The 16,350-nt window shown below is 48.2% G+C and overlaps 1 protein-coding gene across 1 annotated transcript in view; it reads right to left on the bottom strand.

Moving 5' to 3' along the window:
- Rnf144a (ring finger protein 144A) overlaps positions 1-16,350 on the bottom strand; it is a 125,711-nt gene that overhangs the window by 10,926 nt on the left and 98,435 nt on the right. Inside the window, exons 4-8 of the mRNA XM_050141884.1 lie at positions 14,108-14,212; positions 13,885-13,945; positions 7,487-7,694; positions 4,131-4,278; positions 340-429 (exon numbers count right to left, since the gene is read on the bottom strand). Coding sequence (XP_049997841.1) covers positions 340-429; positions 4,131-4,278; positions 7,487-7,694; positions 13,885-13,945; positions 14,108-14,212 — 612 coding nt within the window. The remainder of the gene's footprint in view (positions 1-339; positions 430-4,130; positions 4,279-7,486; positions 7,695-13,884; positions 13,946-14,107; positions 14,213-16,350) is intronic.

The following is a 16,350-nucleotide window of genomic DNA, read 5'->3' on the forward strand; positions in this document are numbered from 1 at the left end:
ATAGGCTCTGCCCACAGCAGAGATGTTCCCTTACTTCCCCATCATCCTTTTATGCTAGCAACTTGCTTGCCTCTCTCAGGACAGCTAGAGACAGCTCTTCACCAAGGACCAAGAGTAACAATATGGTCAGCAGGCAGGTCTGGTCATGGCCAAAGTTGGGATTCTCAGGCAAGTAACAGGTCTGCTATTAGACACCCATGTGCACATCTTCAAACACTGTGCCAGGCCATCAGCATCACTAGAAAGTCTTCTAGCACACACACACACACACACACACACACACACACACACACACACACATTTTCTTGAGCTCAAAGTTCAAGGTAAACAGCCCGTTACCTGTGTCCGATGCCAGATCACTGATGCCCGGGAGTGGCCCAACTTGTTGCGACAAGGCCCTTTGTCATAATGTATCAGAAGGAAGTCATCCTGCGAAGGGCAGAGAAAGGTCGGCTGTGAACACGGGACGCCAGCTCTTGGTATGTTCTACGCTCTAGACACACAGTATGTGGACACAGGCAAGGGTGACAGCCAGGGAATGTGCAGACACTTGGGTACCGCTCCTCCGGACCACCATCTTTTTCCACAGAGCAGTCAGGGGGAACTGTTAGCCTCATTCGATCGAGGGAGTCTTGGGGCCATATCTCAGTACTGAGCTGGAGAAGGGTCTCCTGAGTATAGTGACATTTCTGAAGCTTGAACCAACAAGTGACTGAAGAGGAAGATCAAGTTTTTTTTTTAGGCTGGCCTCTGACAGATCCAACGAGACCAAAAAAGCTTCTCACCAGGCCAGTCCTCCCTTAGGGCATATTTTCAGAAACCCTTTGCAATGTTACTCTTTACTCAAGAACCAGTCGGGCAACCACCCTCTCTACCCACAAGTTCTCCTCCCATCTAGAGTGAGCCAGCATCCCATGTCAGTACCCAGAGAACTTTCTGCTCCATGCCTCCCTCCACGTGGCCTCTTAGGAGAGTCACTTCCAGGTGGTTGGGCTGAGGGCTCACTGTGTCGGTCACCTCTGAAGGCTCTCACCACTCAAGGGACCTCAATATGTTCAAGCACCACTGAGTATTGGGGACAGGTATTCTCTGCACACACCCCCACGAGTCCCTGCCTAGCCATCACCGACAGGAAAAAGGTAGGAGACAGTACCAACAGCCAACCAAGGCCACCAACGGGAAGCTTCCTTTGAAAAAAAGAACAAACGATCACAGGGTCCAATATGGCTCAAAGGACAAGAAAACCAGAGAAACCTAGGATATCACCACCCACCAACTTCTGGCTCCTCGGGTCAACTCTATTATAGCTAGGGGGGCAGAGAAGCCATCCTGCCTCTGGTGCTGAAAAGGGCTCCAACCTGGAGTTTGCTGGCTTAAGGTCAAGCCTCTCAGGGTGCGAATACATGGCAGGGTGGCCATAAAGCTTGGCTTTTATGATGCAGCTCTCCAAACAACGGCCACTAGAGGCAGAAGTTCCGCAGCTGGCTCACCTTCCCAGCACAGGTGAGCCCCTGTTGAAACTCCATCTGGCCACTTCTGCCTGCTGTGAGCTCTCCTCTGGGACTCTTAATTGCCCTTGTCCTCATATTAATGTAGATGCAGTTACCCAAAGACTAGTTTAAGCACCTAGGAAAGGTCTCATTTCCCTAGTCTGCCTGTGACAGCATCTTGTTTTGTGGTTCTCTAAAAAGCTCCAAAGCTCTTTCTAAAGCACACACCACGCCACACGGCATAGGCTGCTTTAAAGCCTTTACTATTCTCCGTCTTTCAAAGTGGGTACCAGCTGGTGAGCCAAACCTCCTAGGAAGCGGGTGGCCAATGAAGATTCCCAGTCCACACTCCACAGGCGGAAATATTCTCAAGAGAGACACTTGAGCCACCCCAAAACCCTTTGGGTATAAGACCATTGGAAAATACTGAGCTCCAAGGAGTTGGGATTTCCCCAGGAGTCTCAAGATGAGGGAAGAAATAGGCTGAATCCCAGTACCAGATTTGGGGCAGTGTGTGTGTGTTTCCCTCAGGAAGAGTTCACATCTTTCTGACTTGTCAGGCTACCTTACAGCAGAAAATGATGGGCAAACGACGGGGCCACACTTTGGCCAAGGTTGTTAACTTTTGTCTTATCCCTTGTCCTCTATATTAACCCAAACCTCATGCTTCATGCGGGCACTTGAAAGACAGAGTGTGTGGGGGTGGGGCTTCCATTCTTGGTTAATCCTCTCTGAAAGCATCCTTTACACCCCACACACCCACGTCCGCACACATGTGTCTCTAATGCCCTAGGAGGGTTTTTTTTTTAATTCAGTCAAGTTGATGCCATAGAACGATGACCACTGGGTCTTAAAGAGAGATGACTTTGTGTCGCCTTTAGCGCATCATGGTTTCCTCCTAAAATTAACCATCCCTGCAATCCAGAGCAGATAAAAACAGGCTCCTGTCAGAAGGCGCGGCTCAGTTCACTTGGCCTATTGCTAACTACAATGCTCAGCAGGTGATTTGATAGTCTTCTAAAGGATACGTGATCAAACTCTTCCAAAACCAAAGTCATTCTGGAGAAGTCGCCCTCCTGCTCAGCTTCATCTGTCAACGTGACATAGCCTAGTGTCGCCCAAGGAGGGACTTCTAATTGAGGTCTGTCAAGATCAGATTGGCCCATGGGCCTGTCTGTGAGGCATTGTCTTGACTGAAGTGGGAGAGGGTAACCCACTGTGGGCAGCACCATCCCCTAGGCAAGTAGCCCTAGCCTGTATCGGCTAGGCAGGCTGGGAGTGGAGAGGCAGCAAGTAGCATTTTCCCATGGATTCTTCCAGCACCTGCCCTGACTTCCCTGTAAAATTTAACACACAAACAAGCAAACAAAAGAAAACCTTTCCTAGACGGCTTTTGATCAAAGCATTTATCATAGCAGCAGAGAGGAAACCAGAAAAAGAGGCAGTGAGAAACCATTATAGCAGCAGCAGGAACATAAGGGTCTGGACATGGAGGACACAAAGGCAGACGGTTGCTGTCTGAGGCTAGACACGTCTATTCTGACAGACAGCACAGGGAATATATGTTTCCTTTCTATGTAGAGGTGGCATAGAAATTCTCCAATGCCCAGCATGCTTTGCTGCTGTGTACTTTCATTTTTCCTACTGTTCCACTAACTGAGTGTGCTTCCTACCACCCAAATGCTGGGATTCATCAGGGTTCCAAGTCTCAATATGGTGGTGTCTGCAGGTGGGCCTTTGGGGGTGATTGAATTTAGATGAGGTCATGGGGAATGAGTCACTGACAAGATTGGTGTCTTTGGAGAGACCAGAGCTTGCTCTTCTCAACACGGCCAATGGAGAAGGCAGTCATCCAAGGACCAGAATGGAGACTTCACCAGACCCATCTGTCAGCTGCCATAGTCCAGTTCTCCAGCCCCTGAACTGGGGAAATAGATGTCTGCTGTTGGTCACCCAGTCTGTGGTACGCTGTCATAATACTCAGGCTCATCAGGATTAGCCTACGACACCCAAAGACATTCAGCACCTCTTCCTCTTTTGGGAGCAAAGTACCTGCATGACCTGCTACTTGCATGACCAAGATGGTCCCAGTTTTTCCCCTAGGCCTTTAAGACCACACAGGTAGCCCTATCTCTAGGACCCATCTCCGTGGAAGAAGTGACATGTACTTGGAGAAGCGTTTCAGTGTAACTGTGTTTCCTTGTGCACACAGGATTGTGTTATACCAGGAAACATTTTCCAGACATCTTACTGGGCTTAAATATGGCTAAAACAAACTGCTCAGGGGTTGCACTTGATAGGTTTAGTCCAGCAGCGGCTACTGAGTCAAGTTGAACCAGACTTCCTTCTTGCCTCACAGGGATCATTACTCTGCCAGCCCCGATGTTTTTCAAAGACCCCAATACTCTTCAACATAAAGCTGAACCCCAAGCCTGCCCTAAGCTTCTTTATCCAGCATTAGTAACTAAGCTTCACCTCAGGGAACCTGGATTCCCATAAACACAGGCGAATCATCCCCTGGTGTCACGTCTCTGCCACTGGCTTGGCCTCCAGCTTCCCCGGGCAAGCATCTCCAGCTTTGTCTCCCACGGACCTGAACTAAGAGCTCATGGCTGCCACGGGAGGCTGGCCAGTACTTACGTCCAGAGACTCCAGGCAGTACCAGCAGAAGGCGTGCTTGCAGTTCTTACACATCATCTGCGCGCAGCCCTCATCCCGCTCGATGTACACTCTGCACTTGGGGCAGCGCTTGATGGGCGCGTCACCCTCTTCCATCTTGAAGGCAGAGCTATGGGAGACACACGATGAGGGTCGTGCAGTGGGGATCAAGAGAGACCCAGCAGCGAGGCTGTGCTGAGAGCACCTAAGAGCACCTCTCTACTGCAGGGACCCCAGACCTCTCGGTACTAAAGACAAAGAAACGAAAACCCTGGGAAACAAAAAGCTAAAGTATGGCGAGCAAATCTGCCCAAATAGGGTAAAAACAAGACAAAGACAAAAAGAACATCAGCACGTACCTAACTTTATATTTCTATTAAAAAAAAAACCCTAATATATAGCTCGAAGCTTATACTGGGGAAACCTGAAGAATGGTGTTGGAACTTCAGAAATGTGTGCTCCCAAAGAGTGGATAATACATTTTATGCACTTTGGTCTTGTCAGAAAAAAAGAAGTCATAAGCATACACACACGAAGATACACCTTGTTTTAGAAGAGCTACCTGGCCTGCTTGTCACTACCGTGTCCCGGAGGACCTGGGATGGATGTGCAATGCTCATTTATAGCCGTAAGTCTGGCAGCAGATGCTGGCTCCTCCACAAACGAGCTACTTGACACCCCTACAAGCACCAATCTTCAATGTGAGCCTAAGAAAGCACCCACCTCATGCCAAGTAACTATGCTGGTTTGGATGAGAATGGCTGCTGTAGGCCATATTTGAATGCGTAGTCATCAGAGAGTGTTTGAGAAGGATTAGGAGGATTAGGGCAGGTGCCTTTGGGAGTAGGTGTGGCTGCTCAGTGTCTCCCATCCCCACCGCCACATGCAGACCAAGATGTAAAGCTCTCAGCTAAGGCTCTAGCACCACGCTTGCCTTCCTTCTGCCAATGATGATCACGCACTAATCCTCTGAAGCGCTAAGCCAGCCCCCAGTTAGATGTTTTCCTCCAGAAGAGGTGCCTTGGCTGTGCTGTCTTCTCACAGCGACGGCACAGTGATGAAAATAGTAATGGGTAAGAAGTAGCAAGATGTCAACACTGATAATGTTTCCAAAGTAGAACAGGTATTTAGGCATGGCTGAGGAATATCAGCTGTGACATTTTTCTAAACAGGGCTATTCTCTTAAATATATATTCATGACAACATCTGGAGGAAGAAGTGGTAAAGGCCAAGAGAAGAGACCACAGACTGCGAGGGTGCATAAAGTACTCTGTTAGAATCCTCAGCATCAATCCAGTATGTCCTGGAAAGAGATGGCTCCCCTTCGAGCCAATAATCAGTGCTGTCCGAGCGCACAGCTGAAGTCAGGTAGTGGTACTATTAGCAGGCATCTTGGCAGAGGAGGGTTCAGAAGGGCCACAGGATGTACAAGAGTTAAATGACGCCTTAGCACAACCTGTCTGGTGATTAGCAGTGAACATTCCTCAGGATTGTGCCTATGGATTTCCTAAGTGCCATGAGGCGTGACCGCCTGAGTGAATGGGGTTCTCTGTCCACCAATGGGAGGTAACAGGCTAAGAAATTCTGGGAAAGGCTGGGAAGATGGCTCCGTGGGAAGAGTGTTTGTCATGCCAGCATAAGGACTGGAGTTTGGATCACCAGAATATATAATATTATACATTACAATATTAAATATTTAAAAACTGGATTGGTGTGTTATCTATCTCCAGTTTCAGCACTAGAGCAGGTAAGGGCAGGGTATCCTATCCCCAAGGCAAACTGGCTAGCTAGTCTAGCTGACTGGTAAGCCATGGGTTCAACTGAGAGATCCTGCCTCAAAATATAAAATGGAAAGTAATCCAGGAAGATACTCGGTGACAGCTCGCAACTGAATGCTAGAATTATACGCATGCACCATCATGTCTGGTATATGCAGGGTGGTTATTGAACATGGGGCTTCTTGCATGCTAGGCAAGAAGTCTAGTGACTGAGTGCATCTTCAGCACCCAAGGAAGTTTCGAGGTAGGGAAAATGCCTGGGCTGGGTCCTCCATTCCTGTTCTTCCTGCTAAAAGGCAGGACTCACTCACTCACTGACTAGGGACAAACAACGGGACTTCTTCCCTTAGTAGATACCTCATCTGCTTCTGGCTCTGCCTCCCGGGAAATCAACTTCTGCCGATCACTTTTAATCAAGCCACACAGCAAGCATGTTTATTCCTAGAGTCTGGAAGCTTCTAAAACCCTTACATCTAAATTGAGCGATGTTTGCTAGTATCAAATGCCTAACGTGTGCCAGGTCAAACATCAAGCATGCACTGCCCCTGAGGGCAGAAGCAGCAGCCATAAAATCAGTGACTTACAACAGAGTAAGTCCTGGATGGTGGTCAATGCATCTAAACCGTAGCAGAAAAGCAAAGGATGCCGTCATCCACAACACCTTGGTGACAGAGCTGACAGAAGGGAGGGGCGCCCGTGCAAAAAGCAGCAAGGAGGGTCTGGAAAAGGAACATGGTGCAAGAGGGACCTGCAGGCCCGGAGACAGCATACAAACTGAGAGATGACAGTGCTGGGCTGGGAGATCAAGAGAGGATCTGAGGCTGGGGCATGGCTGGGGTATCTTCCTGAAGATGGGAAAATAAAGGAAATCAGGGCGGGGTGGGACTCCTTTGGTTATGGAGCGGACAGTCATGATAGTCTCTCCATTAGTAGCATGGCCATTCATGCCTAACTGAACTCCATGGCAGTATACACTCTGCTGGGGAGCGATGCCCCTGATAGAATTAATTTCGCATGGTTCATTCTGTTAAATTCTAAGGTCCATGCGATTAATTTACAAAGTCCACCTGGGCAAACAGCTGGGCTATCTGACTGGGAGAAGCAAGAGGGAAGAAATTCAGTAGTGTTTTGCCATATTCTAACAGACACGATTTTAAAGAGCGGTGGGGCTCTTAGCTTCCTGTACCTGGGGACTTGTGGTCCTGTTTGTAACCAGCACTCTCTATGACTGGTGGTCTTATTCTTCCACCCCTATTTCATATCACCTCCAACAGAGGGTAGCTGTGCGAAAATTGCTGATAGCAAAGGACTTAGTCCGGGTGTGTAGTTCACCGTACATCTCTCTTTTCACGTGGGGGGGGGGATCTTATACATCTTTACATTCCCAGAGGCTCACAAATATTCTCACAAGTGAAACCGCAGATCTGAAGGAGACTCAGGATGTGGACCTGATTGACAGCCACACGCTCTCAGGTGGTACTTTCACGAAGGAAGCCTACGTCTTCTGCCAGCTATAGCGCCCTGCCCACTGATTCTTCCACGGCTCCTACACAGCGGTACCTGCTCTCCCCAGGAAGGAAGGTGATTGGCATGGTCTCGGGGCAGCCTTGGCCAGGGTGCCAGCGGGCTTTGCAGGCAGAGCAGAATTCCATGTCGCAGGCTTTGCACTGCACCAGCTGGGGGGTCTGAATCCCGATGTCCTGGAGTTGGCACACGGCTTGGCAAGTGGATGCTGGGCACCACGTCCGGCAAGGGTCAAAGAGCACCTCTGGCACAAGGAGACAGAAGACAAAAATCAGATGCAGGAAACCACAGGCACCGGAGAGGGTACGCATAGAAGAGAGCCTCTGGGGACACTGACTAAGGCATTTGGAATGGAGGACATCCAGCTGACCCAGCCAGACACACTTCAGACGTTCGTCCAACCCCACCCAAGCTACTCCCAGCTTTTCACCCTAGTACCCACTATGCTGAGGGCTCCTGCCGCTGCCAGCTTACCCTCCAGTGCCATTATATTTTCACCCAGCCCAGTTTCTCGTAACACCAACATCACCAGATCTTTTCTGCACCTCCCCACCCCATGTTCCCACCAGCACCAGGACACATTCCCTGCGGTCAGGTACGAGCCCTGGCCCAGTACCATGTGTGCACACAGCCACGGGCAAATTTCTGTTGAAATGTAAAAAGGAAGAAGGAAAGAAGAGGCTGCCACAGTCGCAATATTGCCCTTCTACTGTCTAAGATGGCATACAAAATCACGGTTTTCACCATGGCACTTCCAGAACGAGGTGTCTTATTTGGTTCGTAATTAGTCTTCTAGTCCGTTAATTCACACATTCGAGACAGATTCCCTTGCCAAGTCTAAACCTGGGTAAAACCAGGAGCTTGCCTTCCCTGCAGATTGAGCCCAAGCTGCTGCAAAGCCTTTCTTAGTGGGACTGTTCAGGAAGTTTACTTTAAAAACAGGATACGGGGGCATTCCTCTTCCTTCACAATCCTGATCCAAAACGTGCATTTATAACTTGTCCTGAGCTGGCCTCCACAGGGAGCCAGGCGGGCATCTCACTTTCCCTCCTCTCTGGGGGACTTTGCACTCTCACCAGGTTTGGTGGGAGGTGCAAACAGGAGGCTAACCTGGGGAGCACTGAATTTTGGTGAGGAAGTTTGCAAAAAGGTGTTCGCTAATGTGTAAAGCAAAGGGCGCTTGTTGGAAAACATCCCAGCCCTATTCCAGGTAGCCAGATGCCATTGCAGCTCACCTGACTCAAAGACGGGAGCCCTACAATGGGACACCCAGGCGGCCGAGAGTGCAGAGGGCCGCAATGATTAGCCTTGGCTGCCAACTTGATCACTGAGCACATGAGCATGTCTGTGAGGCAGCAATTGAAGTGGGAAGACTCATTCTTAACTGTAGGGAGCACCATTGCCCATGCACTGGGTCCTGGACTGAGCTAAGAACAGGCGTTCATTTCTTTCTGCTTCCTGACTGAAGGGGCCATGAGACCAGTCACTTCACATCCCTGCCACCATGCCTTTCCCACCGGGGTGGACTTATAGAATTTCCAGTTGCGAGCCAAATAATCACCAGTTACAAATAAGTTCAGTTACAAGGTCGGAAGCAGCAAAGCACTCATATGCTTGTGTGTGCCCTTCTAAGGGCTCCATGTTCCTCAAGAATAGAGGACCATCTGTCCAGTGCTGAAGGAGCAAGCCTGTCAGCTCAGTCATGATCTTACCTCTACTGGCCCATCTCTGTAAAGGGCAGCGTGGGGATTATTTACATCACTAAGGACCACATGATCTGAGAATTTCTGTAACATCAACTTGGCTTGCTATTGGGGTTAAGAGCAGGCTACTACCCATAAATGAAGGTTCTGAGGAAACCTAAATTATAGCAGCGGGAGGGGGGGTAGGAGATGGGTTGATCTGCTAGCTGTGGCGGGCTGACTCCTCCTTGCCTTACTATTAAGGTAAGTTCATCAAAAGCATAAAAGGAACTTGTTGGTATGAAAGCGAGGGCCAGAGATAGTGCCTGTGACAACAGCGGACTCTGGGACTGAGAATCTATTTCACACACTGATCAGACTCCAGTACAATAATGTAAAACCTCTGAGACGCCCCTGCCATGGAGAAAATGAACTGCCGCTACTGTCCAACTTGGGTGTCAATGTCTGCTCTCTGAAGGAGGTTTATGGCCACTGAACATGTGGATACAGAACTGGGGCACATGAAGAAGGGTTTCCCTGCAGGCTTGGGATGCTGAGAGTTCCCTAAAACCTCCTAGACCTCAGGTACATGCTGGAAGGAAATCCCCAAGGTGCTCCCACAGTCCAAGAACCCTCAGGATTCCCTCTGCTAGCAGTTCTTCCCCTTCAACACACAACTTCGACTTCACCGACCACACTCTGTCTCTGTCTCTGTCTCTCTGGGCATGTGCTGGGGGAGCTGGCCTGGCCTCAGACCAATATGATACATTCTATCTGCATAGCTACTGAAGTTCTGGGGAGGGGGGACATGCTAAATGTGTGACACGACCCAGGCCTTTGGTTTTCTGTTTAATATCATGCTTTAGTTGAACCTTGATGGGAGTAGGCTTCTGGTCTCAGACCCTGGGAACCCCTATGTCCTATTGGTTGACACTCCTATGCTCTGGAAGCCCCAGACATCAGTGTGTATGTGGGGGAGGGGGGGACAGGTTTCTCTTCATATACTTCTGATGGCAGTGAGAGAGGCTACCTTGTAACTTTATCAAAGAAGGTCCATTCAGCTGTGGCATGGAAGGGAGACCTAAGGGAGGTTTCCATGGCAGCAATTTCAAGTCTACGACTGGTTTACTCAGGGCCATGATATGGCCCTGCCTATTACCACATGGAGAGATTCACTGCAGGCAAATGGAAGTGATCTGCCTCTGAGCGGACTGCAAGCATCCTCCTTGCACTGTGAGGCCAACAGGGAAGCCCCAACCCCTAGCAGAAATCTATTAACATGCTCACTGCTCTTCCCACTGCTCAGTCCTTCCAGCTGTGCATACAAGCAGGGATCAGTCCGAAATGAAGTTCAGGGCAGAGAGCGTTCATGTGCTTCTCTTAGAATGTATAGACGCGTCTCTCAGCTCTCCTGCCACCCGTGTCTATTAAGAACCCACTGTCCATGCTGTGTCTTATATAGCATAGTGCAGCTATTATACTATATATGCACATGTATGTACATGAGATATGTTAACAGGAAGCAAGTCATGCTTTCTTGGGGGAGCAAAAGAAGCTAGGCGTAACCTCACTCTGCCAAGGACATACTTATCCTGCAGAACTACTCTCCAAGAGACTGGGATTAACATAAGTTTCTTCAGGACCTGTTGTAGGAGGCTGCTTGTTCATTCCCAGCTGCTCAGCCCCGAAATAAGCACACAGAAACTATACTAATTAAATCACTGCTTGTCCTATTAGCTCTAGCTTCTTATTGGCTAGCTCTTACATCTTAATTTAACCCATTTCTATTAATCTGTGTATCGCCACATGGCTGTGGCTTACTGCCAAGGTTCTGGCTCATCTGTTCCTGGCAGCGGCTACATGGCATCTCCTGACTCTGCCTTCTTTTCCCCAGCATTCAGTTTAGTTTTCCTTACCTATCTCTATTCTGCCATGTGCGGGCCCAAGACAGCTTCTTTATTCATTAACCAATAAAAGCAACACATATACAGAAGGACTTCCCACATCAAGGACCCTAGATGAAGCAGATCCCAAGAGCTCTATTAGAAAATGCTTGATCATTTTTCATAAAGCGGTTTACATTTTTAGACAGATGGGATGCTAAAGTATTCTGAGGTACCAGCACCCAACACACCCTCATGTACTCCCTGCGGCTGTGTTAATTGATTCAACTAGTGCCCTTATAGTGGTGGGTTAGACCCTATTGGGAAGATACTGCATACTGATGACTCTGGTTCTTGTTAGGGCTGGAAATGTATCTGGCCAGGTTACTAATCACTCTGAGACTTTTTTCTTTTAATAAACAAAAGGATCAAGTTGGGATGGCATGGACTTCCATAAAGACTAGAAATAAACATAAGTAGCCTTCCATCTTCCTTGGCACACACTCAGATGCTACAGGACAGGCATGCACAAGAGATGCTCTAGAGAGAGCCCAGTGGGGCAGAAGGTTCCAGAAAGCAAAAGCAGTAAGCGAGAACACTCCCTAGCCTCCAGATGGTCAAAGACTTCAGGGAGACAGGCCAAGAATCTAAAATGAAAATCCAGGTTTCTGGGTCAGTCGAGACACACCGGGGCTGAATAGAGAGCCTTTTGAAGTCTAAAATCACTGTAGGACTTCTCCATAACTAAAACTGTTAGAAAATCATCTAAATGAGTTTCCTCCTAAGGCGTCATCCGTGGACTAAACTTCGAAGGAAGGAAGCAAGTCACAGTGAGCTTTCTGATCTTATCTCTAGGTTGGTCCAAGGAGCTGGCTAGAATACGCAGTGTTCTAGGTCCCACTGCTAACATCCCATCTGGACCGCACTTCTGTGGTACTAAGTCCAAGTACTTTTAAAACATCACTCAGCATTAGGCTGCTAAGATGTCTTCTAGTGAGAGTTTTCATTATTTTTCTAACCTAAGTTAAGGTGATTCATTTCTGGTGCGAGAGCCAGGATCTTTTAGACGAAGCCAGACCACCGAGAGGAAAAAGAAAGCTCAAAATTATCTGGCAGAAAAACCTACCCAGCTACACTTTTGAATTTGATGTCACAGATAGTTCATTTTCCTGTGGTTGAAACAACTCTAAGTCTCTGTGAAAAGCCCATGAAAGTGAGTTTGAAAGAGTATGAGGTTCTCAGAGATCCAAAGTAATCGGTTCTGTAACTCCTGTTCTGTCTTTAATGCTGCACGGCCTCAGGTTTAAGGTAAGCTGTCCCAGGGTGACCCGAGCCATTTAGAGAAACAGACTCTGGGAAACAAACTTTAAAGTCGTTAAAAATCCTTATTGGCCTTGTAAAACATTTATTTAATCTCATTTCATGTGCATATATGCAATTTACATGTGTTTACCTGCATGAATGTATGTGAGCCACACACATGCCATGTTCATGGAGGCCAGAAAAGAGTATCAGATCTCCCAGAACTGGAGTTAGAGATGGTCAGGAGCCACCACCTGGGTGCTGGGAACCCAAGCAGGGTCCTGTGCAAGAACCATTAAGTGTTTTCAACTGCTGAGCCCTCTCTCCAGCCCCGACTGATTTTTGAAGTTATCCATCCATACACATAAACACATACATGTATACACGTGTGTATATATTACATTTTAAGTAAATTAGAGATGCTCTCTAGCATGGCTCCTGTTTTCTTCTGAGGCCTCACACGTTTGAGCATCCACGGCCACTTTGTCACAGCTGCATCCTGCCCTGCATTATTGCGTTTCCACGCAGGCACGTCACCTTGGGGTCTGGCTCAACAGCAGACCTCTGATACAGGCTCACGGTGTCTAGGGAGAGGAGGCATGGTCACAGCAGCTCCTGCTGCATGGTCAAGGCACTCCCTGGATGCCCTCCTAGAGGCTTTGCAGCAGGAGCCACCCACACTGCACTATCTCTAACCTTCTCTTTGCAGGTGACCTCTAGTCTCTGAGATCAGAGCCAATGGGGCCTCTAGGTTCTTCCAAACAACATCTTACAACGGTGGAGCTCACCCAACATTCGGCATGTCTCAGGCCTTGGCAATGGAATCATCAAGAGAAGTTAACACCCCTCTAAATATACTTCACACATCTATGTCTCTGTCTTCATCAGGATTGGATCTAGTAAGCAGAGGTCTGTTAAGGGCCCAACAGGAGCAGAGAAGTTGGTTCTCAGGGTGAGAGACACAGTCAGATACCCCACTAGAGTTAAAAACCACAGAAGTCACCCAGTTGTCATGGGTGTGAACTGTGGTTATGTCAGCCTGGGATACTCACTGAGGCCCAAGGCTCAGTTACTCACAAGCACTGCTATCTAAGCTTTCAAGGGGTACTGAAACAGAGTGAGTTGAATCTAGACTCCGTGCTCAACAAAGGTACCCTGCAGGGGTATCAAGCTCTGGGACTTCCTTGCACACCGTTATCTTTTAAACACAGGGGGAGCCTAAGAGTTTGAAACCATTAGACCCAAACCCAGCTGAAGAAAAATACGAATTAGGGATCTCCTTAGGCCAGCAAGAACCCCCCAATCTCTGTATATAAATAGTGTCCCCTGAGTTCCTCCTGCTGCCAAGTAGGTCACAAGCCCAGGCAGCCAGGCTGTGAACCGCTCAGAGGATTCTACCGCAACATTACTTCAGAGGTGCGATGCGCAGCAATGCTCTCATCCTTGTTGCATCTTTCCCCACTCCCGTCAAATGATGCGCACTCACGTCTCCCAAAAGACAGCTCCATAAACGCTACCCACCTTCTTCTGTGGGATTCAACACTGGCTAACACAGCAGGCCACGTACCTCTTTCAAATTGTAGCTTTTTATATCTTTGCATAATTTCAGATGCAACCATACACTCAATCTGCAAAGAAAAAAAACAGACATAAGGATTGTAAGATGCAGTGGGCTAAAATGTAATGCAACATGAGGCCAAGGAGAAAACCACAGGATTCGGATAAGCCAGCCACAGCCCATCAAAACTTTACACAGGCGACAAAATCATGCGTTCCCTCCGTGAACATGCCTCGTTCTCCTGAAGGTGGCCCTGTTTAGGGCACGCAGCATCCGGGCAGCTAATTGCAGTTTCTAGTCCTTCTTTGATCAAGAGCTCAACATACTGTTTCAGGCACTGAAAGAAAGAAAAGTGTATAAACGCCCGTACTTCCCAAACACCAAAGATAAAGTGATATGTCAGGCAAACGGCTAGCTATTAACCCTGGGAGATATGTTAACGACTAGTCTAAGATAGGCCTATTGGGGCAATAAAGGTAAGGATGTAAAATGGTAAGATAAAGAGAGGGAGGGAGTAGGAGAGGGCAGGCAGGACCAACTTCCCAAACATTCTCATGGCAGCTTAACAGAGACTTAACATCATGGGCCAGGTATTGCCCTGGGCTCTAAGTCCGTGTTTATCAACCTGTGGGTCGTGAGCCCTTTGGGGGGTCAAACAGTCCTTTCACAGGGGTCACATGTCAGATACCTTACGTATTAGATATCTTACATATCACATATTTACATTATGATTCATAATAGTAGAAAAACTACAGTCATAAAGTAGTAGTGAAGATAATTTTATGGTTGGATGTCACAACATGAGGGACCATATTAAAGGGTTGCAGCATTAGAAAGGTTGAGGACCAGCTGGCGTTGATGAGCTCCCATTAGCTCAGGTAGACTGTTTCAGTGAGTGAACTCATCACAGCCTTGAACTCTTTGCTCATATTCTCACTCCTCCCACTCTTCAACTGCACGTTGGGAGCTCAGTCCAGTGCTCCGATGTGGATCTCTGTCTCTGTTTCCATCAGTTGCTGGATAAAGGTTCTATGGTGATATTTAAGATAGTCATCAGTCTGACTACAGGGCAAGTCAAGATCAGGCCCCCTCTTCTCTACTGCTTAGGGTTTTAGCCTGGGTCATCCTTGTGGATTCCTGGGAATTTCTCTAGAGCCAGGTTTCTGCTAACCCTATAATGGCTCCCTGGATCAAGTTATCTCTTTCCTTGCTCTCATCTCTGTCTTTCCTCCATCTCGACTATCCCATTCCCTCAAGTTCTCCTCACCCCTCCCCTTCTTCCCTCCTTTTCCCTTTCCACCCTCCCTTCTCCCCCACCCCCATGGTCCCAATTTTGTCATGCTATTGTCTGTTTCCAGGTGGATCTACATATGTTTTTCTTTATGTTCGCCTTATTACTTAGCTTCTCTAGGATCATAAACTCTAGGCTCGATGGGAAGGAGCAAGCATAGGACCAAACTAGTCCCTCTGAATGTCATTGATAGTTGCATGGCTGGGGCAGACTGAGGAGTCACTGGCAGTGGCAAGCAGGAGTTATCACTACTGCATGTACTGGCTTTTTAAGATCCTATTCTTTTTGGATGTATACCTCACTCAGTCTAGATATAGTAGGGAGGGCCTTGGACCTTCCACAAAGCCATGTGCTTTACCCTCTCTGAGGATTAGATGGGGGTGGGAGGGTGTGTGGAGGGAATGGGAGGAGGGGAGGAAGTGGGAACTTGGACTGATATTTTTTGAAAATCGAATTAATTAATTAATTAAAAAAGAAAAGTTGAGAACCACCGCTCTAAGCAGGGGCCCTCGGGCATGAACCCTAGCTAGCTTGGTGCACCTGCTAGGGCTCTGATGAGGACTGTGTTTCGACCATGGCCCACCTACATCTTCCTGTGGATGAGAGAAGCTTTGGAGTTCTGCCTGAGGCCGAAGATGGTGGCGTTACCAGAAACAAACTAATTATCATCCATGGGAAGCCTTCCCAAGACAAGAGAGGGCAGGTAACCAGAAAAGATAGGACTATTACCAACGCCTGCCCAGGCTGCAGTGCCCGCCCCCTCCAAGCAGACAGCATTGTGGATCTGTTATGAGGCTGGCACTTGACTTGGCGGTGAAGGTCTATTCTGTGTGTGCTGGGCAGGGAAATGGTATGTCTTGCCCATGGTGCCAATGTGGGAAGGGAGCATGACCCTGTGGTCTTTGGAGTCAGACAGACTCAGGCAATCTTGGTCTCTCTACTGAGGCCATGGGGGCACATCTTTGATGTGTTTGGCACCTAGTTCCCTAGAAGATAAAATCAGCATGCTTGTCTCAGTGGCTTTCTTGACAGAGAAAAATAAAGAATAACCAAACCCCTGGTATAATCTTGGTATATCGGCTAAGTAAGCAGGGGCTGTTGTCTCATTTGCCTGCCTGAGCGGTATGCAGTTTACAGTCACGGGTGTAAAAAAGCACAAATCCTTAGCAACAAAATCATTGCTT

Source organism: Alexandromys fortis, unplaced genomic scaffold, assembly GCF_014885135.2.
Source record: "Alexandromys fortis isolate MF-2015 unplaced genomic scaffold, M_Fortis_MF-2015_v1.1 scaffold_30, whole genome shotgun sequence".
Taxonomy (NCBI): Eukaryota; Metazoa; Chordata; class Mammalia; order Rodentia; family Cricetidae; genus Alexandromys; species Alexandromys fortis.